General features: G+C 42.4%; 1 protein-coding gene across 2 annotated transcripts in view; it reads right to left on the bottom strand.

Annotated features, from left to right (window-relative positions):
- The window catches only part of ASAH2 (N-acylsphingosine amidohydrolase 2), a 67701-nt gene that overhangs the window by 24076 nt on the left and 16850 nt on the right, over positions 1-26775 (bottom strand). For both annotated transcript variants that reach the window (XM_046027925.1, XM_046027927.1), the window contains exons 7-12: positions 25756-25833; positions 11073-11193; positions 9300-9425; positions 4368-4454; positions 2597-2701; positions 2382-2463 (exon numbers count right to left, since the gene is read on the bottom strand). In XM_046027925.1, the coding sequence (XP_045883881.1) occupies positions 2382-2463; positions 2597-2701; positions 4368-4454; positions 9300-9425; positions 11073-11193; positions 25756-25833 (599 nt within the window). The remainder of the gene's footprint in view (positions 1-2381; positions 2464-2596; positions 2702-4367; positions 4455-9299; positions 9426-11072; positions 11194-25755; positions 25834-26775) is intronic.

Here is a 26775-nt window from a genome sequence, read left to right as displayed (position 1 = left end):
TAGCAAACCGAATTTAACAGCGGATTTAGAGGATCACACACCATGATCAAGTGATCTGGGTAGTTCAAAATATGCAAATAAATAAATATGACACACCCTATTAATAGAGTTCAAGATAAAAATCATATGATCAATTCTGTAGATACAGAAAAAGCACTCGACAAAATTGAACATCCTTCCATGTTAAAAATTGGGCATAGTGGGTATCATATAATAAAGGTCATATATGACAATCCCACACTCAACAGAGAGACGTTGAAAGTTTCCCCACTGAGATTAGGAGCAAGACAAGACTGCCCACTCTCACCACTCCTGTTCAGTGTCGTATACAACTTCTCCACCGCTTAAAATTTAAAAACCGGTGTTCTCTATTTAGTTGGGATCAATATTTTTACAAGCTTTTCCCTGTTTTTCGTTTCACTTTGGGTTTTTGGCTCTTGAATTTTGTTTGTCACTAAGAAAGCTAAGAGTAGATGTTAATAAATTCCAGTTCTGTAATGTCAAGAATTTTAAAATTTAAGAATGGATTGGTTAAAAACCCTTCATATTTGAAAAACCTGGACTCGAATATCTTAAACTCTCATTTGTGCTTTCTGCCCCTCCCCCTTTTAGTACAAGGTGTTTATAGGGTGAAAAGTGGGCCTGTCTCAAGCCCTTTCTACCTTATTCATAAGATTCTACTCCTTGCAAAGGAACATAGCAGGCTGGGCATGTTTGGGCATGTTTGCCAAGACTGGGGGCCCTTCCCAGAGAGTAACGTCTTAACATGAGCCATGTTTTAGGGAGAAAGGCCTCTGCCCATTTCTCTGGTCGAAAACATAAGTTTCTCTCAGAAGAATACAGTAGTCCTATTCAGTAAGACTTTTGAGGAAGGACGGTGTGTCTTCCTGTTAACCAGTCAGGACCCCTGAATCCCTAATTTCAAAAAAGTCATAGCCAGAGCAACATGGCAACAAAAAGAAAGAAAAGGCATTGAAATTGGAAAGCAACAGTAAAATCATCAGATGGAGAAAAACAAATACTGGAGGTTCTTACTTCTAAATGGCCAAAATCATAGAAATGAGAGTGAAATGATGGTTTGTCAGGGGCTAGGGTGTGGAGAAGATGGGATTTGTACCCGGGTCAAAGGGTTTAGCCACACAATGGAATGAACTACTGATAAACTGTACGATACAGATGAACCTCGACAGCATGAGTTAACAAATGCCACATTTTTTATGATTCCACTTACAGAAAATGTCCAGAATCGGAAATCAGAGAGACAGAAAGATCAGGAATTGCTTAGTTCTGGGGGAGATGAAGGATGGGGTTTGTGAGAGCTAAAGAGTCTGGGGTTGCCTTTTGAGGTGAAAAAAATTCTCTAAAATTGGTCATGGGGGGGCGCCTGGGTGGCTCAGTGGGTTAAAGCCTCTGCCTTCGGCTCAGGTCATGATCCCAGGGTCCTGGGATCGAGCCCCACACCGGGCTCTCTGCTCCGCAGGGAGCCTGCTTCCTCCTCTCTCTGCCTGCCTCTCTGCCTAGTTGTGATTTCTCTCTGTCAAATAAATAAAATATAAAAAAAAAAAAATTGGTCATGGGGATGGTTACCTGCATCTGCAAATATACTAAAAGCCATGGAGTTGTACACTTTAAATGGTACATTGTATGGTATGTGGATAATCTCAATAAAGCTGTTCAAAATTATTGTTGTAGGAAAATAGACCACCCGGGATGAAATATTACCAGGAAATTGAGGCAAATGTCTCAAATTGCAACTGTATTCATCAATTTGTCAATGAACAGCTCCAAAATACAATATATAAAAAGCAGGAATGAAAGAAGCCGAAATGTTTCCTACAGATGAGACTCAAATATTTTTCTATCTTCTCTACTTCACAGCGCATGTTACTACGGAGATGATCAGGATGAAAGTACGAGGCCTACAATCCTCAGTCATAAATTTGTGGAAATGCACATAGGAAGAGGACTTGGCAGCCCGTGTTTGGGCTCCTGAAGACTTCTGCCTGGAGGACTCTGGGCTTCAGTAAGGGCATTCATTAGCAGACGGCAGAGCGAACTCCTATCGTTGAAGGTACAATGACAATTCCACTCTGTACTCCTCCCAACTCCACCCTCATCCCAGACCCGTTAAAAACCATCCATCTGTAGACTGAAAGGCAAGGAGAAGCTGTCTCTGATTCTGTTTGAATGGGTGGAAGCTAAGTTCCAGGAGACACGTGTCCCTGGGAAATCTGGACGTCACGGACACACCTGGAAAGCAAGCACACCCCCATGTCTAAAGATAACAGTAAAAAACCATAAGTGCACGGCGACCATTAGACTCTTCCGAACCCTGAAGCTTCAGAACCCGGAACCACAGATTTCATCCGACAGCACCTTACCCTGTGTAAAATTGAAGCTCCCGAATCCGTCGATGGTCCCAGCAGCAAAACTGTAGCCCAGTGCAGGCTTACACGTTTTTGCCTAAAGGTGAGAGTTTTAAAACAACACAAAATTACAAAGTAAACACCAACAAGAAGTTAAACTTCCGGTAAGTCATGAGATCAGCCCATAGCTTTACCCCTGGGGCACCATCGTGTGATTCAGTGATACTTACTGCGTGTGTGGAGTTGAGCTGGACGGTGACATCCGTCATATTCACCCACTGATGAGCCGCAACCAGAGGTCCCGTGACCTCCTGGGAGGCGGAGTCGTACAGTTCCTAGAAAACCCACACACGCTTACTGTTAGTAGCAAAAGAGAGCAAATGAATAGTATCAACTGCACAATAAGTACCATTTGGAGAAGCATCTGTCTGCCATGTTTTGTTTTGTTGACTGCTTAGAAATGGCCACTACCCATGCGGCTCTCTCTGCCCACCCCCCTTGCTTCCCAGATGCCTGGAGTCCCTGAGACCTGGACCTGTGTCTGCTCCCCCACAAATGGGGCAGTCTATTGATACAGGCTGTGGCACAAAAGTCCTCCCTTGAAAGACAGTCAAGAAAATTTAAGATGAGGAAGAGGCTGTCTTTGCCAGGATGAGAGCATCACCTCAGGGATTCTCCCTCAGAAGCGGGGAGTCCTCTGACAGGGCTGGTACCAAAAGGTGGTCAGAAAGACTCCTCACTCCCCCACCATCCAACCTTTGAGATTCCTCCTTTTTTTTTTTTTTCTTTTTTTCCTGTAGGGTTAATTGATGCTTTTTCCATCTCGTGGGAAATATGAGTCAGCGTTTTGGAAACAGCTTGTCCTACCTCACCACATGCCCCTTTTCTGGGCACCTGCCTGTCTCCCATCCCCAATTCGACAGCCAAGTGGGGGCTCTTGGAGCGAGCTGTCAGTAACACCAGCTGCCTCCCTGATAAGGAGCAAGGTTGTGCCTTACTGAGAAGAGAATCCAGAATGTGGGACAAATCCCTGTGACTCCCAGGCCCAGAAGAGTCACAACATTTCTGACACCAAACTCTGTCATGGGGGCACACGCTAAATGGAATCTATTAATCTAGAACCATCCACTGATAATACCTCAGTAATTAAAAAGAAACTATAGCAATAAGGTTGGCTGGTGCCTCAAGTGTTTTAGGGTGCTTTAGTTCTTTCTTCATTACTCCTAAAACATTTCAGGACCCCGGAGCAAAATATTTACTGAAACACATGCGTGGGCTCACACACACGTACAGAGGTACGAGTTAGCCACACAAAGGAAGAGAGATCCAACTATGGGAGAGATCTCAGCTTGAGGTCACTCTCTGTCTTTTCAGTCAGAAATCTGTCTCCAGAGGAGTGGAGGCAAAATATGGGGCCACAGCTTCACAGAGGGAGAAGCAGAGAGCAACTCATCATAATCTCACTGCAAACCAGATTCACTCCTCATCAAAAAATATTTTAAAAAGAAAAGAGAAGAAAATAGAAGATGGACAGTTGGGGCATGTTGAAGACTAGGAACTAATCTGAAGGCAAATTGCAGACATGGGGAGCTGTCCTGCTCAGTGTGGCCTTGTCACCAAAGGCGTTAAGAACGGTCAGGCGACAGGGCAGCAAAAGCCAAGGGAATCTGGATCAGTCTGGCCATGGCGGACGCCATGTTAGCTGAAATCTTACACTGTCTATCACCATGTCGTCTGAGGCAGGCACCTGGATGGAAACAGGATGTTTTCCTGAGTCCTTGGTTTTCAAAAGACTTCCTGTAAGAAGTCAGATGAGCCGTCTGAGAGAGGTTCCTGCATGCTGTTGGAAGCAGCCTTCCTAGAGGGCCAATGCCAGCCGACTCCATGGCCAGCACAAGCGCTCGCCGCCTCTTACCATTACTGACTTCATCGTGAATGCTGTCGGCGGATTTTAAAGAACAACGTTAAATGAAGGTGAAAGAAGTGCGGCCCATGGCTGACCTTCGCTTTCTGATAGATGAGCCGTCCTATCATCTGCGTGCTGTGGAGCATGTCCTGTCCGGGTCCCATGGCGATGCACATGCTGGGCTGCAAGACAGGGAGACGAGACAGACGGGCGGTGAGGTAAGCCGGGGGTCTAAGCAGGGCGGCATTGCAAGGGAGGCGAAGTCAGCGGAGTTTCTAAGCCACATGCTAGCTCTTCTGGTCAGATAGTCTCTCAATTTACAGATTATGAAAAGCAAAATCATTCATGGCATTGGAGTGGGGAAAGTCTTCAGAAATCACCTATTGTAGCAACGTTTTTTGTTGTTACTTTAAAAAAATGTTTTTAAAAATTTTTTATTATGTTCAGTTAGTCACCATACAGTACATCATTAGTTTTTGGTGTCGTGTTCCATGATTCATGGTCTGCTTATAACACCCAGTGCTCTGTGCAATATGTGCCCTCCTTAACACCCTTCACCGGGCTAACCCACCTCTCCGCCCTCCCCTAAAACCCTCTGTTTGTTTCTCAGAGTCCACAGTGTCTCATGGCTCATCTCCCCCTCCGATCTCCCCCAATTCACTTTTCCTTTCCTTCTTCTAATGTCCTCCATGTTATTCCTTATGCTCCACAAGTAAGTGAAATCGTATGATAATTGACTCTCTCTGCTTGACTTATTTCCCTCAGCATAATCTCCTCCAGTCCCGTCCATGTTGATATAAAAGTTGGGTATTCATCCTTTCTGATGGCTGAGTAATAGTCCATTGTATATCTGGACCATATCTTCCTTATCCATAAATAAACAGCATCTTATTTTTACAGATAAGGAAACTGAGGCTCAGGTGGGTTGGATGATTTGTCAGGGACTGTACAAGTAGCTAATATCTGAGCTAAGACCTAAAGCCAGGTTCCCCACTGGCTGCACATCTTCCTACCTGTCTGTTCTTGCCTATGGTTCCTGATTGCCTTAAACTGAAACTCAGTTAAAATTATATTGGAACAATTATATGATCTTCTGGGAAAAATCAGTACATAAATCTGGCTCTCTATTTCACTTCTTATACCAGAAAATTTTTAAATTGACCAGATAATTAAATATTATAATTGAAAATTAAAAAGTATTAAAAGAAAATATGGATGGACTACCTTCTTAATACCTTTTGATTCATCCATATTGAGTTGGGTTTTTCTCTTATTTGTAGTCAAAAGCATCTTATATGTGTGGCAAAATTATCACATTGTATACCTTAAAATTATACAATGTTGTATATCAAGTTACATCTCAAAAGGGCTGGGAGGAAAAAAAGCAAAAAAAAAAATCATAACGGATACACAATGGAATATAGATGAAATAGGTTATTTGGGTCTCCTGGGTGACTCAGTGGGTTAAAACCCTGCCTTCGGCTCAGGTCATGATCTCAGGGTCCTGGGATCGAGCCCTGCATCGGGCTCTCTGCTCAGTGTGGAGCCCGCTTCCCACCCTCCCCGCGTGTCTCTCTACCTACTTGTGATCTCTGTCTGTCAAATAATTAAATAAAATCTTAAAAAAAAAAGAGGTAATTTGCAAAAAAGAAGTGCAAATGGTCATTCAACATTAAAATATATTCAATCTCATGAATAACTAAATTTAAACTACAAAGAGAGAACTCTTGGCATGCTGTGTTGGCAAAGACTGAAAGGCTGATAAACCAGGTATCAGTGAGGGTTTGGGGAAACTGTCACTCACGCTTTGCAGTGGGGGGGGGGTGGGGGGGAAGGGATTGATCCGTACCCCTGGGGGCTGTGCTTTCTTTCTCTTTGACAACAAATTCACTTCTAAGACTTTGTCCTAGGGGCACCTGGGTGACTCATTAGGTTAAACTTTGGCTCTTGGTTTCAGCTCAGGGTGGTGGGATCAAGCCCCAGAGCCCCACATCTGCTTGAGAGTCTCTCTCTCCCTCTGCCCCTTCCAAATAAATAAATAAATCTTAAAAAAAAAAATTGTCTTAAGTGAGACTCATAGGCATGTGAAAATATGTACAACACACAACACACTTAGTGATCAGAGCATATTTGTATGACAGAAGGAAGAAAAAGAAGGGAAAGAGGGTGTGAAGGAAGAGAGGGAGGCAAAGAATGTTCTCATCAGGGGCGCCTGGGGGCTCAGTGGGTTAAGCCACTGCCTTCAGCTCAGGTCATGATCCCAGGGTCCTGGGATCGAGCCCCGCGTCTGGCTCTCTGCTCCGTGGAGAGCCTGCTTCCTCCTCTCTCTCTGCCTGCCTCTCTGCCTTCTTGTGATCTCTGTCTGTCAAATAAATAAATAAAATCTTTAAAAAAAAAAAAAAAGAATGTTCTCATCAGTACAGGATTGGTGGACTCATTTATGGCTGAAAACTATGGCGTTAGTTTAAGTGATGTTTTCAAGCATATTCACTAGAAACCAGAAAGCAGGTTCCAGAACAGCATTATGGTAGGACCTCATTTATAAACAACTCCACATGCAGGTAAGTGCCTGGACACAGCAAATGCTGTCTGTAAGGACGGTCATTAATTTTTTTAAAGATTTTATTTATTTATTCGACAGACAGAGATCATAAGGAGGCAGAGAGGCAGGCAGAGAGAGAGAGAGGGAAGCAGGCCCCCTGCTGAGCAGAGAGCCCAATGTGGGGCTCGATCTCAGGACCCTGGGATCATGACCGGAGCCAAAGGCAGAGGCTTTAACCCACTGAGCCACCCAGGCACTCCCGGTCATTAAATTTTTAACAGGTTAATTATGTTAGCTGTGTTAGGGGCTTCTCGTTTACCTGTTTTGTTTTCTGAACTTTTGAATATTATTTGAATTTTTAACAAGCATTTATCTTTTTTTTTTTTACATCAAAGCTAGTTTCTAAAGTTAAAGAAAAAAATCTGCTTGAAGAAACAGCGTTAAAGCAAAAGATATTGCAACATTGCCTCTTTCAGTTTCTTAAGCGAATCACAATTTCGTTCAGAAAGCTGTCTCTTCTTTAACAGTCAATGATTCTGTTTTCAGTTCCGGCTAAGTCTAAGGTGATCATGGCCATTCCCTACGCCTTGCCGAAGACTGGGCAGAAATCCCAGTTCAAGCCAATCAACACATACCATTTCCCCAGCAAGTGCTTTGGTCCAGGAATGGGTATGTACCTCTGTTGACTCAATCGAAACCAAAAAGAACTTTTATTCCATGGTTAGAAGAGAGGTTTTCTCTCTCTTCTGCCATAGATGTGGGGAGAAAAGGACACCCTTCCCTTAGTGCTGATTGCCATCTTGCAAACATGAGGGAAGTCAATCTAGCAGATGGAATAGAACAGAGAGAAACAGAATTCAGTTGTGGAAGAGGGTGTGATTTTGTTGTAATTTTTTATGATTACCAAGTATGTTCATGGTAGGAAAAAATATAAAAGTATATAAATAGAATAAAAACAATAAATAAGATAAGCAGAATAAACCCTCCCTGTAATAATGCCAAACAGAGAAAAAACAGGGTTAACAATTCAGTGTGTTTCACTTTGTCTTTTTACTGGGACCCATTTATTTTCAAAACTACAGTCATAATGAATACACAATATTAAATGCTGATTTTCTTAATCAAGATCATGTACTATGAGATTTTCCCACATTAAGTATTCCAACCCAACACACTAAGTTGATGCATAATATCCTATTGCAAATAGATCTCAGAATTTATTTAAGAATTGCATCTCTGAATTTTGGAATTTAACAAGTAATCTTTAAGTCTAATGTGAATTAATAATGTGTGGAAATTCTGCAAATGAAGAATAACAAAGCCAGACTTTCTATATAAAAATAGTAATATATAATAAAAAAGTGTAATTGTTAAAATCATACTACTCATTGGGTGGCATTGACTAGAATAGAAGAAATAGACCAGAAGTGATGTTTAATGAAAGGAATATCACAGTGACATGTTCTATAGACACAAAGAATAGCATCTTCTCACGTCAAAGCCAAAAGAAACCAAAAACCAAAAAACAAAAACCTATAAATGAACATGGCAAGGAAACAGTTAAATAAATAAGGGTATATACACGCATTCATGTTGTCTTTACATTTTTTAAAAAGATCTTATTCATCTATTTGGCAGACAGAGACAGCAAAAGAAGGAACATAAACAGGGGGATTGGGAGAGGGAGAAGCTGGCTTCCCACCAAACAGAGAGCCCAATGCGGGACTTGATCTTGGGGCCCAGAGATCATCACCTGAGCTGAAGGCAGATACTTAATGACTGAGCCACCCAGGCATCCCTCATCTTGTTGTCTTAAAAACCTACCACACAGACCTATATAGGGTCATAAGAAGATTTTCAAGACCTATGAGGTGGAAAAGTCAAATCCCAGACCAATAAAAAAATTAATAAATAAGTTACAAAATTTTATCCATGAATAGTTAGAGGAGTACATGGGAAGAGGTGTGACAGTCTTAACTCCTCACGAAGGGGGCAGGGAAGAAAGTGAATAGGACTCACTTCCTACTGCTGTCTGTGTCTTCCATGTCGTGTGAGTTTTTACAGCAAGATTTTTTGTTTGTGATTTTAAAGAAAAAATTTTAAAATGTCAATCTTATATTTTTTTTAAAAAATCTGGTAGACTTTATCATCAATGAAAAATAGCTCAGGCAATTTCTGGTACTGACTCAGAACATCAGAAACGCCAAGGCGAGATGTTCCAGACTGTCCAAGTTTGGGGAAGGGTATTCCATCTCTGACATTGGCTAACTGTCTCACCATCCAAAAAAATTTAGTGATCAGTCCAATGGGAAACTAGAATTTTACCCAATCATAATTTAGTGGGTACTCCTGAGAAGAGCTAGAGCTAGCAGTCGGTAGGCCTGTGTACACTTGAGGAAAACATAATTATTAGTTAATGGTGGATATTTAAGCATAAAATGCACATGAGATGCAAAAAGAAAGATTTCATGTCACAATTACCTACCCCGCCAATGGGACAAGAGCTATTGGCATTATCACAGGACTCTCCTGTGTTGATGCAACGCGGGCCAAGAACATTGGGGGACACGTCTCCCAGGTTCGATGAAGCGAAGGCTGCTACATACGGCCCCTGCCAAAAGAAACATCCAAGTGTCTTTTATTTCTTCTTATTTCCCATAATGATGTCCGTTAAAAATGCAGACATTCAGTTCACTCTGGTGAACTGTTCAAAATCATTTGTAGACAATTAAAAGAAGGTGTAACATTCTGAGAAAATTTCTGAAAAAAATTCATACAGCAGTCCGCATACATATTATTACCCATGATATTCCAATGATCAATAAAGCCATTTCAAGTAGGAGAGTTTCAAACCTGTGCCACAACAGAAACATTTTTGACAAGGAATGCAACCTACAACAACAACAAATTGTAAAATGCTGACTCAACAAGCTATTCTCATATTGTATCTGGAGCTCAGAGAGTTTCCTTGCAAAATAAATATCCTACTGGCTTAAAAACAGTATAGTGAATCCAGATCTTCCTTTGGCAACATTGAACCTAAATATAGCATCCACCACCCAGATCTCCCTCTGTGTAGATTTTCTCTTATCCCTTCAACCTGAAGTAACAACACAGAACGTTTCTGAGTGGTACAAGACGCTAATCTCAATCTAGCTAGCTGTTCTACCATTCCACTTTCAGTGTCTTCAGTTTTCTTAGGAAGAGAGAAAAACAGGTGTCAGAGATCATATGTTTCTTTTTATACCAAAAAGATAACTTATCTCAAAGTGCCTAGCACCCAGTGATCATAAGTGGAAACTTCCTTCCTTTTCCCTAAAACTCAAGCTCAAATTAAAAAAAAAAAAACAAAAACCAAAGTACTGCGTCAACAAAGAGCTAAAATATCAGATCAAATGTACATGGAACCAATAATTTTTATGTCATTATACACCGTTTAGATATTTATTCTACTCAAGGGCCCGGGGCTCTCGTCCTCTTCTATTCTTCTGCATTTGGGACTTGGACACCAGGGTCAAATAGAACAGGGTCCCCCCCCCACACCACTTAGTTGTCTGTAGTCAGTAATTTACACAGAGCTTTCTGAAGTACACGGATTGAGTTTTGGCCCCCTCTCTAATTCCAGCCCTTATTGCATTTCAAAATTAAAAAAAAAACAAGTCTGGGGCCTTAGGGCTGTCTCTGACTTTGGCCTTAGCGAAGGAAAGTAAGACGCCTTGAAAGGAATTCCACCATTAGCAGGGAAATCCGAACCAGTGAAAAAGATGCATCACCTTGCCCTCAGTTGGGTTCAGAAAGTGCTTAATACCTCTATGGCTCTGAAAACAGAAATAAACATCAACACAACTTATCCTATTTCCAAGTTGGTCAAAAACTATTCCATATTGCCAAAATCCTGAACTTGTCCTTCCTTATCCAACCAACTGTAACTGGATGAAACCATCCGTAGAAGTAGTATTTGACACAATTAGACAATTTTAATTTCTCTTTCCCCATCAGGAAGGATGGAGAAATCTTCTTCTCCAAGCCTGTGAGTATGTGATGTCCATGATCACACTTGACACTGAGGATTTGAATCAGCTATTCTTTATTATAATTATTGTTATTAATATTATTATGTTCAGTTAGCCACTGTATAGTACATGACTAGTTCTTGATGTAATGTTCAATGATTCATTAGTTGAATCAGCTATTCTGAGCATTGCATGAACGGTGATAAGTGGGTGAAGAAGATGCTTCCCATGACCCAAATTCTCACCTGTCCAGGTAGATAGCCTTTGTTCTTCTCTTGCTCAAAAAGGTACGAGGCATAGCCCACATTGTCGCTATTGACGAGATGATTGCTGTTGTTCATGCTGACCGGGTGGATGGCAAACCAGCTGTAAAAAGAACAAGGAGCCAGACAATGGGGGCAAAAACAATGACTGGGAGCTTATGTCTTCCCCAGCAGGAAAGGAAATTCATTTTAATGAGAGGCATTTCGCATTTAGGTTCTTCCATTGTTGGGGAGCCCAAATGACTAGTCATATGCTCCAGAAGTCTGATAATTTACTGAAATTAAAAATACAAAGCTCTATTTTTATAACTGTATTGTCGTCATCATCATCCTCATCATCGTCCTCAATATCACAAGATTTTACAAGACCCAAGACCAGTCAGTGACCAGACGATATAGTTAAAACACTATATAGGCACAGACCCTGTCCTTTAAGACAGGTGCACATAATAATTATTAAAATCAATCCTATCTAATTTAGTAGACATTTATGAGCTTCTGCTGTGTGCCAAGCACGGAATAGACTCAGTTTACGCTCAGAATCTTGCAGAAGACAAAAATGTAAACAAATGGCTTTAATACAGTGTGGCAAATGTTATAAAGAGATAGGCATAAAGTGTTTGGGAACTGCAGATGACTAGCAATTCATTCTTAAGGTCATTCCAGGGGAAAGGCATGACAAAGAAAGCGCAGAGAGGTATGAAAGAGGCTATTACACGTAATTTGATGTATCCTTGTGCATAGTAATACCTCGTTTAAGTGTAGAGCTACACAGTTTACCAACTAATTTCACATCTGTTACCTTACTTGAACTTCACAACAACCCTGAGAGCTAGACAGTCATTCTCTCCACTCCAAGGTGTCTCAGAGACACAAAATGGCAGCCCATGGGTCATCGAGGACCAAGACTGAAGTTCGCATCTCGGGAAACCATGTCCAGTGGCCTTTGTAGGATCAAACCTCCACACAGGTGAAAAAAAGACCTACAGAATGGAGGGCTATAAAGCAAATTCACTAGAATGAATGTTCAAGAGAAGAGAGACACCCATTCCTAAAGTCTCAGGCCAATTTAAGATGTGTTTAAAAAAAAAAAAAATCCTCCGTTGATGTAAGTCCTTGCTGAAAGCTCTTTAAGCATTTCAGCTTACATTCCTACCTAAGTAATAGCGCTCAAAGCTGAACATGTACTTAATGACTAGGGATGTTTCTAAACCTCAAGGCTGTCATTCAGAATTCAGTCCTCATTGCCCAACTGATGTATATGTAGGTCAGAGACGGCCAGCACCACGCCCACGGGAGCTGGGCAGGCAACATGGATGGGTTAAGCTGGTTGATGGAATGGGGACTGGCAGGAGCTGTGGATACCTGGAGGCATGGTCGGAAGACCGTGACCGCTACCATGCTGCTTATGAGAGTCTAAGCCAATGCTGCCAGATCCTGCCTACATCCATGTTTCTGTGAAATGTTTATCAATTTTAAAACTCTTAAAGAAGTAAAGGGCATGAGAGGGAAAGAACGGGGGGTTGTGCAAAATGGGGGAAAGGGAGTAGAAGACACAGGACTCCAGTCATGGCATGAATCAGTCATCGGTATGAAAGGCACAGCACAGGAAATAGAGTCCATGGCTCTGTGACAGTGTTGTATGGTGACAGATGGGAGTCACACTTGTCGTGGGCATAGCATGAGGCGTACAGAAATTGTACACGGCATCACTTCATTGTACACCTAAAATTAATGTAACATTGTGTGTCAACTATGCTCAAATAAAAAAAAAATGAAATTGAAAAAAAAGAAGAAAAGTAAATAGCATAGGATGAAAGGAAAAGAATGGTTACCAGAGAAGAACCTTCCAGCACATAGGCAGCAAGTGTAGTTTATGAACTCTTTCGATTCCGATTCAAATAAAAGGACTGTGAAAACTCTTTATTGGTTCAAACAGGGAATACTGAACATAGACTGGGTTTGAGATCATGTTAAGAAATTATTGCTAATCTTGTTATGATAGGGGATTGTAGTTATACTGTTTTTATGTTTTGGGGGTTTTTTGTGTTTTTTTTTTGTTTTTTTTTTTAATATTTTATTTATTTGACAGAGAGAAATCACAACTAGGCAGAGAGGCAGGCAGAGAGAGAGGAGGAAGCAGGCTCCCTGCAGAGCAGAGAGCCCGATGCGGGGCTTAATCCCAGGACCCTGAGATCATGACCTGAGCCGAAGGCAGAGGCTTTAACCCACTGAGCCACCCAGGCACCCCTGTTTTTATGTTTTTACCGGATAGAGCTACACACTAAAATATTTATGAGTGAAATGACTGGATATCTGGTATTTGCTTTTTTTTTTTTAAGATTTTATTTATTTATTTGACACAGAGAGTGAGATCACAAGTAGGCAGAGAGGCAGGCAGAGAGAGAGACAGGGAAGCAGGCTCCCTGCTGAAGAGAGAGCCCGATGCACGGCTCAAACCCAGAATGCTGGGATCATGACCTGAGCTGAAGACAGGGGCTTTACCCACTGAGCCACCAGGTGCCCCCTGGTATTTGCTTTTAAAAGTCTTTTAAAAAACAAACCGGAAGTAGAGGAGGGATGAAACAGAGTGGCAGAGAACTTCTACTTACAGAAGCAGAATAAGAGTTGCATGGAGATTCATTAGGCTAATTATGCTAAACTGGCATATATTTGAAAACTTCCATAATAGTTTTTTTTTTTTCAGTTGACATCCATTTTGAATTTTTCTTTTAAATAGCGTTAGGCCAAATCACCAGTCTATAAGCAAAATTCAATCCCCAAGGTATGTATTTGCTATGACGTAAAGGGATGGAAATTTAGGCTAAAGGGAATTCTAAGATCATCTCCTAGAAGTTACTTTCAGAGTTTCTGTATTAAAAAAAATAATAATCCTTACCCTAGTTTCTTTGGTGTGTGTGTGGTGGGGGGGGGTTGTCTCTTTCTCCTAAAACTCAAGTGTCAGAGAAAATTCTAGTCAACTAGTGTTTTCCAGGTAGCTGGGAATCTATGTTTTTGCAGTGTTACTCCATCTAGTTTGGAAGGAAAAGCGGGTAGAGGCCACAGCTCCTTGGCACCTGGACCAAAATACTTGCATCTGATAGGACCGTGGGGTCAGCCACATTTGGCCAGACTGCAACCTCTCCAGTGCAAAGGAAACCTGTAGAACAATTTTGTCAACACTGGCTGCCATTTAGCACTGATTAGGTGAAGGAGGATCTCATTTCATTCTAACGAGAATGCTTTGAGTCAGATGCTATCGTTGTCCTTATTTTACAGCTAAGGAAGTGACCTCTCCCAACGAGGCAGTAATCTGACCAAGGTCACACCATTGTAAGTCAAGAAGCAGATCCATGAATATCCAGGTTTGTCAGATCACAAAGCCCAAGGTCTTATCTGTCATGGGATACTGGCTCTGTTCCTTCGTTTCATTCACTGGCTCATTGAGTACGCATTTCATTAACTTTGATTCTGTGCCAGGCGCTGGAGACACGGAGATGAACAAGGTGTCATCTTGTCCTTGAGGAATGCTTCACAGGGGAGGAGACATCTGAGCTGGGTCTTCAGAGATGGGTAGGAACTTGGCAAGGGGAATCACTGGAGAAAACTCATTTGTAGCAAAGGCATGGGGATGGGAAGGGGCATTGTGGGTTTGGAGGATGGACAGTTAATCTGGCCACAGCAGAATGGGTAAGGGCAGGGAGACATGATATGGCAATTGTTCTATTCGTTCAATCGACATGAATTTATTAGTAGCCAAGCATGGGGCTGGATTGTGTTAAACCCTAATGAACACAGAGAGGAATCAGGTATGTCCCCTACCATCAAGGAACAATAATATCTGGATAGAAAGCAAATGCTGAAAATTGTGATCTGTTAATTAGACTAAAGACTTGAATTCTTATTGACTTCGTGTGTTTGCTTTCATTTATTTTAGGCCTTAGAAAATTAACAGAATTTTTTTCTCTACGAAACTGAAAAAAATAAGTATTTGAAAAAGTTATTTGATATTTCAGAATAAGAAGATGGATATATTTCCTCCTCTGGCCTTTAGAATATGTGCTATTGAAATATCAGACTTGTCACCACAACCAAAGTACTATGGCAATTGATGAATATTTATAAACACGCACAGAAAAGCAATCATTCTTAGTTTAAGAAAGCTGCACTCACAATTTATTTTATCTGGTCAAAAAAAAAACGTTCTTCAAAGCAGAGTTCCAAAGAGAGAAAGAAAAGTGAAAGTGGTTTCAAAAGAAGTTAGAATATGGATATAAAAGGAGATATATGCCCCTATTAATAAAACTCTAAAGGGGCATCTTGGTGGCTCAGTCATTAAACATCTTCCTTCAGCTCAGATCATGATCCCAGGGTCCTGGGATCGAGCCCCACATCGGGCTCCCTGCTCAGCGGGGAGTCTGCTTCCCCCCCACTTCCCTCTGCCTGCTGCTCCCCCTGCTCATGCTCTCGCTCTCTCTCTCTCTCTCTCAAATACATAAATAAAATCTTTAATAAAATAAAATAAACACTTCTAAATAATGATTAGGTCACAGCTAAAGCAGGGCCTTCTGGGGTTAGCAGGATACAATCAAGGTACCGAGGAAGATCAGAGATTTGAGATTTTATCCCAGTCTGTAGCATAGTTAGTTAAAATTTCTGGGTCTCTGTTTCCTAAGACTGAACAGTAATAAATTTTGACTATGCTTTGTGACTCAATACAGAGCAAATTAATATAGACTATTCTAAGTGTTCTCTCCTCCTGGGCAACAGAGACATTTTCTAGGGCCTCTTTTAATTCAGACACTCTGCACTTCTTACTCCAAAACAGAATAAGAAAAGCCAGGTGCGAAAATGGAGCTGCTTCCGTATTCTAAAATAGTAACAAACCCGCCCCAAGTGCCATTGTCTCCAACCTGGGCCACCACGTCCAGCATGAAGGTTGTGCCTTACATAGGAATGTGTTCCAAAGGGGCAAACAGAGGCTGAAATCCAGTCCTTGCTCGGCTCACGGAGCTCGGCACCTCAGTCAGCCCAGAGAAGGGAGCACCTGTGTATGCTGTCACGAAGGTCTTATGCGCTAACGGCAGCCCCCTCCAACCTAAAGGCCACCGATGGGGAAGGAGAATATTGTACATCCATTCAAAGGTAGTGTTCACGAAGATATGTAATAATATGGGATCCCTTGGGGTAAATACAATATAGGAAGCTGTAGTGGGTTGAACAGCGTTTGCCCACGATATTCACATCCATCAGATCCTCAGAACGTGACCTTTTGTGGAAATAGTCTTTAGAGATATAAACAAGGGAAAGAGCAAGTGAAATCATATTGGCCTGGGTTAGGTCTTACATCCAGTGACTGGTGTCTTCATACCAAGAGGAAAGGAATAGAAAGATGCCCTAAGACATCGAGAAGTAGGCGATGTGAAGAGGAGGGTAGAGATTGCGGTGATGGGTCTACCAACAGAAGCTGGGGACACATGGAACAGACTCTCCCTGAAAGCATCCAGGGGAAACCAACCCTGCCACCTGATTTTGGATTTCTGGCCTCTTGACATGCGAGAGAATCAATTTTCGTTGTTTTAAGCCAGTCAGACTATAACGATGTGTTAGGACCTCCTTAAGAAAGTGCTACAGAGGCCCTATGTTTTAGCAGCTAGAGTACTGGCTCTAGACTCAGACACAAATTGCTTAATCTACTGGAACCTCAGTGTTCCTTTCTGTAGGATAGTGATAACCGTAGTATTTGCCACCCATTTGACAACCAAAGGAACAAGTAAGCACGTCTAAAGTGCTTAACACAACCAATGATCTCCACTAAGAATGGAATGGATTACCACTATGATGAGAAGGATGGTTCTAATCCTGACCCCGCTGCTGTAGCTGATGATGATGATGGTCATGAGAAGGGGGAAGGAGATGCAAAGCTCTGTGTGTGCATGTGTGTGCGATAAGATTAAGACAACACTAGAACATAGGGGGCATGTGAACCTGGGTATATTCAACCCACATCGTACGCACATGAGCTAATGAAAGGAAGAAACCTTACCCTCCTGTGGCAGAAATGTAAGGGCTTACCAAATACCCAGTGTCGTCTACTTCCCCATCTCACCAGCAGGACTGGACCTGTGCAGAGCTCTGGCCAATCACACATAAGCAGAAGGACCACCCAATTTTTATGGGACTTTGCATGAGGGGGAAATGTGCACATTTCGAGTCTGTAACAGGTTAAGCCACTAGAATTTCATGGTCTGTCTGCTGTGGCTCCTGGTGCAAATTACACTAAACCACACATCCCTTTTCCCCCTCCCTTACAGTCCTCACCCTGCCCCACTACAAAGTATCTGGAAAGGAGAGGAAAGAGTGCTTCATTGCTTTATACTAGTAGGCCCCAAAGGACGAGTTGAATTTTTAAGCAAGCAGACGCAGTGAATACGAACCAGACTGCTCAGATGAAAGAAAGACCATGAGCTATAGCAAGGGGAGCCTTTCTCAAGTTACAGGTGAACTCAGTAGCCAGCATTCCAGAAAAATCTTTCTACCACCTCTCTTCCATTCTCAGCTATTTTTATTGTATTTTTTATATTTTTATTTTAATATATTTTAATATTTTTAATTGTCATCTGGGACTTTTCATTCAAAAGTCCCAGATGACCCTTTCAGTAATGTTATTGGGGAGATAGCTGGTTTCGGGAGGTCCCAGTAAGTCACTGCAATCAAAATTCTTATATCCTAAATGGCATGATGAGGCAATCGACAAAGGCAGAACAAGAAATGACCCAAAGAGTATCTTCTAAAATCCAGCCTAACGAACAAGGAACTGAAGGAACTGAAAGGAAGATAGAAGTGATTTGGCTTTTGGGATCTATTATTCAGAATAATTAGATAGCAGGCTAACACCAAGATGGACAAAAACATGGAGAACAACACCCCACTCGTGTTTCTTAACAGGAGTGAAAACGAGCAGAAACCTTCCAGAGGGCCCTTTGGCCTCTTATAAGAAAAGGGGTAGTAACCAGCAGTCCTTCTGAGCCCAGCAATCACACTTCTAGGAATTCAAGCTTAAGGAAATCACTGGCAAATATACAAGATATCTGTTCTGGAATGCTTATCACATTGCATTTATGAGGGCAAAAACTGTAAGCTAAGTATCAAATGATCGCTGATTTGTTGAGTACCTTGTCATACATACAATAGGCCACCACACAGCCATTTAACATGGTGACTTTAAAAAATACTTCGTAGCATTGGAAGGTACTCATAAGGTGCTTCTAGATGAAAAAGCTACCAATGGTATATGAAGTCTCACTTTTTCAAATAAAAAAAAATGTATGGATATGATTAGGAAAAGATCTAACAAGCTATGTAACAAAATGGTAATAGGAGCTATCCTGTCCCAGAATTACCAGGTGATTTTTAATTTTCTTCCCCTTTTTCTTTCTTGTTTATTGTTGAAATATTTTAAAATACATGAACAAAAGAGAGGAGATTTTAAAAGCCACTTGATACCACCCCAGGGGTGAAGTCTGATGTAAAATATGGACTTTGGGTGATAATGATGAATCCATGTAGTTCACTGAATTTACGATGTATAGCCCTCTGGTCCCAGATGTTGATGGGGGAAGGACAGGTAGATGGTATATGGAAAAATCTCTGCACTTTCTGCTTCGTTTTGTCGGGAAACTAAAACTGGCCTAAAAAATAAAGCCCATAAAAAGGCAAAAAGTTATCCCAACCCTGCCACAGGTCCCCTCTGCCACTGTCTATTAGGCAAAATGATCCCACGGCCAGCCAAGATTCTAGGGCTGGAGAAAGCCTCTCTATGTTTTAATGGGTCCTATCGAGGTCACTTTGTACAGAATACATGTGATAAGAGTTTGGTTGCCGTCATCCTTGGAAATTATTATATTCCATTAATTGTTTAAAAAGATTTTATTTACTTATTTGATACAGAAAGAGAGAGAGGGAGCACAAGCAGGGGGGCGGGGGAGGAAGACACAGGCTCCCCTATGAGCAGGGAGCCTGAGGCAGGACTTGATCCCAGCACCTTGAGATCATGAGCTGAGCCAAAGGCAGACACTGAACCGACTAAGCCCCACAGGTGCCCCTGTAATCTTCCACTCAAAGACATTTTTTATAAATCTCTTTCAATCTTAAAAGGATAAGAGAGGGAGAACAGACATTGAAAAAGAGAGACAAATAGCACAAAGTGAAAAGATATCCCCAAAGTGTAGATAGGTAATCATCACAATTCCTAAAAATAGACTAAACTCACTAATGAAACGATGAAGATTGTCAAAGTAAGAAATAAATAACGCTATACGATACTCATAAGGGACCCCTCTAAAATGTAAGAACAAATAAAAGCTGAAAGAAAATAATAGAAAAATAAACCTGCAAATTCTAACCCGGAGAGAGCTGAGCTAGCGATGCTAACATGAGAATACAAAGATTTTGAGATAAAAATAAAATCATTATTATATGTAAAGAGGATCACTACAAAACACACACATACACATGCACACACACTGAGTAGCCCATGGAGAGACGTTATTAATATTTCTCACAGTATTTTAAAACTTCTAGTGCCCAGAGTAAGTGGAACCAAGTATCTACTTTTACAGAATGACCTTTTTTTTTTTTAAAGATTTTATTTATTTGACAGAGAGAGAGAGAGACAGCGAGAGAGGGAACACAAGCAGGGGGAGTGGGAAAGGGAGAAGCAGGCCTCCTGCTGAGCAGGAAGCCCTACGCGATGCGGGGCTCCATCCCAGGACCCTGGGATCATGACCTGAGCCAAAGGCAGACGCTTAATGACTGAGCCACACAGGTGTCCCCAGAATGACTTTTAGACAAGCTTGTTTTTTATTTTATGTTCTACGCTGGGAATTGGGCAGAAGAAAAAGTACCTGAATATGAGCCATGACTGACTTTGGGAAGTAAAACTTGGAGTTAACCTTTCTCTCTTTCTACTTGCCTATATATTTTTTATTTTTCCATGGTGAGTACATATTATTTTTATACTTTAAAAAAAAGTATGCTTGGAGTAAAAAAGAAATAGCTTCCCAAATCTCTTCAGGTTAGGAACATTCCAGAAATCCAACAGACAAGTAAGTCCAATGCCTTCTGCCAGTTATGACAACTGGTTTTATGGGCTTTGGTTTTTGAATTTTGTAAACTTTCTATTTTAAAAGATTTATTTACTTATTTGAGGGGGGGCACGCACAGATGTGAGTGGGGGCGGGGAGGAGGGAGAGAGGGAGGGGCAGAAGAGACTCTTTAAGCAGCCTCCATGCCCAGTGTGGAGCCCGACACAGGACTCGATCCTATGACCCTGAGATCATGAATTATGCCAAAACCAAGAGCTGAATGCTTAACCACTTAACCGACTGAGCCACCCAGGCACCCCTATAAACTTTTGGTTTTTAATCTTTTAAATTTAACAATTCAAGTTAAAACAAGCATGATTTGTCTCTGTCACCAGTCAGCTATCATCACCCTGGTCATCAGAGAGTGCTTAGTAGGGAGCTTCACTTTAAACAGGGACAGAGCAGATGCAGAACAATCACTCACCACATAGCCTATCCTCTACCAGAGAGGAACGGCCCAAGTGCGTTGACAGGAAGTTGGAGCAAGAAGACGGCATCAACATGGATGAGGCTGAACAGGAAGAAGAAATTCACGACGTAGAACAGAGAGCAGGCTTTCGCAAACCAAAGTTGATGCTAATGGAGAAGGTATGTGTGCCAACAAAGATGAGAGGAAGTGGAGAAAGGAAAAGTCCAGAATGGCTGGGGAAGGGCAGTCACTGAGCTTTCCACGTTTGCTCCGTGAGTGCGGTGAGGAGACTGAGGGGCGAACACAGAGGGCAGAACAGACAGACTTGATCGTTCAAGAAGTCATGCTCACAGATGGTAGAGAAGATTTACACACGCACACACACCCCACAACCAAGTTCTATAAGTCACCATCATCCAAATAAATTAGCTTAATGTCATAAATCGGGCTTCTCTAAGTGTGTACACCAATTATTCAAATGGGATAAGCAAATCATCCTGTTGTTTTGTAACATGCACCTTGAAAGAATCCCCTCAGGGTGCCTGGGTGGCTCAGCGGGTTAAACCTCTGCCTTTGGCTCAGGTCATGACCCCGGGATCCTGGGATCGAGTCCCACATCAGGCTCTCTGCTCAGCAGGGAGTCCGCTTCCCTCTCTCTCTCTGCCTGCCTCTCTGTCTACTTGTGATCTCTCTCTCTGCCAAAAACAAAAAACAAAAAACAAAACACTTTTGAAAGAACCCCCTCATACCACCCCTTTCTGCAAAAATAAGAGGGTCTTCAGTGTATAAAACACAAGGGAGTTGAGCAATCATTCAGAAATTTGCTTAGACCTTCCTCACAGCTCTGGTGACGAGATGCCATGCTAGACAGAGCCCAACAGGGCTGACAAGATAAGAAAAGGAAGAGGAGAGTCTGTGGCCCTCTTATAAGCTGAAGGAGGAGAACCAGACAGGGCAGAGAGGGAAGAGCAGGGAGACCAAGCCTGTGCTGGTGCCTGGAGCTTGAGGAAAATGAGTCTGGTCCCCCCAAAACACCCCAAGACCCCATCCCGCTCACACCCAGAGCCTCAGGTGCGAGGGCTACTGGGAGAAGTGGCTCGCCACCAACTAGAGCTGCCCTTCAGATTATCTGCCCACCCTTATGACTTTCCTATGAGTGTAGACATTTGAAACCTCAGCTGGTTTTCTCCCTTCAGAGTTCCCTCTTGCCCATGGTGTCCTGTTCCAACAGGATCTCTCAAGACTTAATGTTGTGTTCTCCACTGGAGGACAGACTCCTTCTTTGGGTTGCCTTTCAGAGCTGCCCCAAAGTGGATTTTGTGAATGCCACCCGGCTTCCACTTTAATTCAGAATTCAGAATGTCCCAACCATGTCCTCCACATCTGGAGACAAATCATTTACTGTTTCTGCATGAAATAGCATCAGGCAAAAAGAAACACTTTCCTGGCATAGATAGGCCAACCAAAGCAAACGGTGCCCTCATGAATGCAAAGAACTTAATGACTTATGCAATCGGTTCACACACATAATTCTATCCCATTTTTCAGGTCACCACTCTTCCTAACCCTTCAAGAGCCTCCATCTCCCAACCCCAACTTAAAACACTTTAATGATTCCTTCTTCCTGGTATAAAGACCAAAACCTTTATCACAGCATTTAATCTCTACTACTCACTTTAACTCACAACACTCTCTCCCCCACACTCCAGCCACATAGACCTTCTATCAGCCTTCAAATGGACCACAGGACTTTTGCACACGCTTCTCCATCTATGTTAAATGTTCCTTCACCACCACCACCTGTAGCCACCTCCCCCATTTTGCACTTTAATTCTCACCCTTCCTTTGGTTTTCAGCTCCTTTGTCACTTTCTTAAGGAATCTTTTCCCAGTCTCCCCGGCCAGGTCAAGTCCCTTTAAGAGAGCGACACATACCTTCCTATCATCACACTTAACCCGATTATAATTATACAATCATACAGTTATAACCCAATTATAATTATTTATATGACTATTTGAATACCTTTTGTCTCTACCAGGAAATTATAAATTCTACAAGGGCAACAATTCCCATCAAGTTTTGCTCATCAGCGCATCTATAGTGCTAGCTGAGTTCAGGACACATACACTCTACAATATTTAATGAATGAATGAGTAACTAATAGCCTGAAGATATTAGATCCACATTTGAGAAATATGGAAATTGGGTGTCTGAGAATTTAAGGGATTTGCTCAAGGAGCACAGGCATGGGGATTTGGTTCCAAGGTATTTGATTCCTGATTTCACAGCCAGGAGATGCACCGTTCCAAGGACTGGGGAGTCCTGCATGCCACATAGTAGGTACCCAGGGCAGACTTAGGGAATGAAGAAATGAAAACAAAAATGAAAGTAGCGGGGCACCTGGGTGGCTCAGTGGGTTAAGCCGCTGCCTTCGGCTCAGGTCATGATCTCAGGGTCCTGGGATCGAGTCCCGCATCGGGCTCTCTGCTCAGCAGGGAGCCTGCTTCCCTCTCTCTCTCTCTCTCTCTGCCTGCCTCTCTGCCTACTTGTGATCTATCTCTGTCAAATAAATAAATAAAATCTTTAAAAAAAATGAAAGTAGCAAAGAATCGATTGTGGGCTTCAATATGATTTTCAGTGCAAAGAGAACAGTCTTGGCCATGATATTGGACAGATCTCATCCCCTTTCTAGGCCATAGCTGACCTTTGAACTAAATGATGCCCATGCTTTGCAAATTGGAGATTCAGACTCCTCCTACCTTGGGAGTCTGCCTGACAGCAGGCACCTACATGGGGCAGCTGAGTTACTGAGCTGCCCAGACTTGACTTTATGCTTTGGATCATTTTTAATTCATTCAAAGACCAATTATCATGAGGCAACAAGAGGCAATTGCAGGAGCAATTACATCACGGAGAACATATGGCAGCCACAAAAACAATAGAAAGTTATTCCACTGTGTTACGCCTAGCAGATGGAGGAGAGCTGTTATAACCTTGACAGTTGACCCTGAGACTTCTAGATATGTTATATAGTCATATGCAAGGAAGCAAAGGACATCCGGCAAAAGGATAACATGTTTTAGCTTTCCGTTGGCATTGTTAAATGATTCGGAAACTAATAAAAGGGAATCATGAACGGTCTCAGTCAACCAGCCAAGAGTTAGGCAGAAACGATAAGGAATAATGGTCCTTCTTCTCCCACTCAATGTGGAATTCTCTAACTAGTCACAGAGGATATGCTTGTGTCCTGATGGTCTCTGCACCAAACGTCCCACCAGCGTGACTCACAGTCTGGAACTAGCTCACCTTTTCAGGTTCATCCTTAGCCCCCCGTCTGACAGTCACCCATACTCTGGCCTCACAGCTCACTGTGTTTTCAGGACTCCGTGAGAAATCCCCTGGGTCCTTCAGAGCCAATGTGAGCGTCATTTTCTCTATGAGGCCTTCCACGTTGCTCCCACATTAGTACCAGCTCCTTCAAATTCCCACAGCATTTATGCATGCCCAAGTGGTACCATTCGTGACCATGTGATTTATGTTATGACTCCTTGTCTGTCTGTCTCTGTCCCCTGCCCCAATCATCCCACTGGTCGGTAAGACCCTTCAAGATAGGGACCATGCCTTATTCATACCCCCAGCACACAGTCGCAGACCTGACATTTAGAAAGTCTATTGAGTGAAACACCAGGGCAGGGGCACTGATCAGTAGAGGAATTAATCATTAATGGGTGGGTGACTCCTATTATGTCAGGCTGGAAAATAAAGACAAGTTTATCAGGGACTTTCTAGTGACCTCACCTGAAACCCAAAGAAGTAACTCCAAGGCTAAGAATGTCAAGCGCTCTGATTAGCTAGTAATGGCGTTCTTTGCATGTATTACCCCATTCAGTCTTGGAACGATCCTGAGTTTCAGTGGAATTCCCAGTCTCCAATGGAATGGCTGAGGTGTAAGTAGGTAAGTTACTTCCCCCAGGCCTCAGGGTTAGTAAGTAGAAGGTTAGGATTTGAATTCAAGTCCTAAAACCTACATGAATACTAGAAAACTGCACCACCAGGCTGCCCCCCCATCTAGTTATAGGGCCAGTCCTGGTCATTGTCTTTCATGTGTTCGTTCACTTCTTATTACTTTTAATTAACTACGAATTTGACTTCCATAGAAACTTTCACATAAAGATTTCATAATTCTACCTGATAAGCTCCTACTGCCTTGACTAACACTTATTAGCAACATTTCGAGGGCTCACCTTATCCCTCATTTTGAAGGTAAGAAAATCAAGACTTAGAGCAGTTAAGTAACTTAGCAAAAGTCACAGAGCTCATCACGATGAGAACCCAGACTGACCCCCAAGCCACTTAACCACAGGGCCCGTGCACCATCTCGTGCTCCCACTGGGCATCCTCGATCACTTGGAATCCGCACATCAAGGCATCAGCACTGTTACCCATCCAGTAACCGAGACTGTCCGATCGCAGGGACCAAATTCACACGTGGATGCAAATGCCTTCTTTTTGAAGAAAACAAAATCCACGTATTCTTACGTATTAAACAGAACTCAAATCCGTGCCAAGCTGTAGTTTTGCCTCGGTTCTGCTTCCATCACTAATTAGCATTGTCCTACATTAAACATCACTTCTTTCTTGTAGGAAAACACAGGTAAATCATCTCGAACCCACCATCCCTTGCCTGGTCAGTCAAAGCATTTTCTCATTTTACTCAGAGAGAGTGGTGTGTCTCATTAGGGGTGGGAAGTCCCGTATATGACGTCGTGAGAGAGGAACAAGCACTAGCATTGACTAAATTCTTACATCACACGCCAGATGCTATCCTGCTTCCTGCACCCAGTTCCCTCATCTACATCGTCCTTTAACTAACCCTGTTTACTCCTGCTGCAGAACTGAGCCCTGGGAGGCTGAGAACCTTGCCCCGGGGTCCACAGTTGCATCCCAGATGGGTCTGATTGCCACGTCTGGACTCTTAACCACTCAACAGATTCTCGACCCCTTCTGCCACAATTCTAGTCTCTCCCTCCCCTCATCCCCTCCGCAGGATTCAGGAAAGTTATCCAGACAGAATGAAAACCAAAAAGAAAAAAAAAGGTGAACAGAGTACCTGAGGAGGCCCAGTTCAGCTCCATTCAAATCTTGCATTTTTAGGACGACCATTTCTTTGTCAGTATTTGAAGAATACCTAGTCGGCCAAACAAAGAAACTCAGTTACTTCTTTATCAGAGCCTGACCCTCCTGTGTGACCAGCAGTAGAAGCTGACACAGAAACCAAAACACCTTTCCGTAAGCCCGGCGCCCTGACAGGCTGACAGTCTCACGAACCACACCCGGGACCCCATTCCTCCACTAAAGAAATGGTTTGCAGACGCCGCCAGAGTCAGAGGCATCAGGCCAGCAACGAGAGGTGATGTGTACATCTCTATGTCGTACACGTGATCTTCAATAACACTGGTATTTCTTACAAAAAGGATCTGCCTTTTTCTACTCAGATTAAATTTTAATGGAATCTCTTAAAAATAGCAGGGACTATGCAAAAATCAAAAGCATTCATGACCTGCAGTGTAAAGCAGTTCTTTCATGTCCTTTCAAGGGGTGTCAGATTATGTTTTCTAAAAACCAGCTCCTTTGAAATCTACTGAAAAGTACACAGACAAATGTAAAAGGTTAAGCGGTCAAATCAAAATGGAAATATTCTTTTCCTACGCTGTAGAAGGCAAGTGCTTCTCGTCTGTCGCAGACCTGGTTCAGCACATTAAAAAAAAAAAAAAGACAAAATAACTATCTCCCTTAGTTGTTCCATTCAATTCCGCTAGTTTTATTTCTTGCTTTTCATTCCAGTTTCTTTATCCTTTTATGTCCTTTCTCTTGCCACAGTCTCCTGGACGGAGATGATTTCTTCTGAATGACATAATAAAAGGAGGTATTCATTAACTTAACAAATATATGTTGCACACACTTTTATCTCCACTTTACAGAAGAGGCTGAGAGCCCATAGATTAGGAACAAGTAAATAACCAAAGGTCACACGGTTTGGAAGAGATCAAGCTGAGATGAGACCAGAGTCGTGCCCGATTACAAAGCCGGGAGTCCTTCCGACATTGGCATTGACACCTGCCCTCCCCCA

Source organism: Meles meles, chromosome 13, assembly GCF_922984935.1.
Source record: "Meles meles chromosome 13, mMelMel3.1 paternal haplotype, whole genome shotgun sequence".
NCBI classification, from domain to species: domain Eukaryota; kingdom Metazoa; phylum Chordata; class Mammalia; order Carnivora; family Mustelidae; genus Meles; species Meles meles.
The sequence above is the reverse complement of the archived record's forward strand: the minus strand, read 5'-3'. Positions and strand labels throughout refer to the sequence as shown.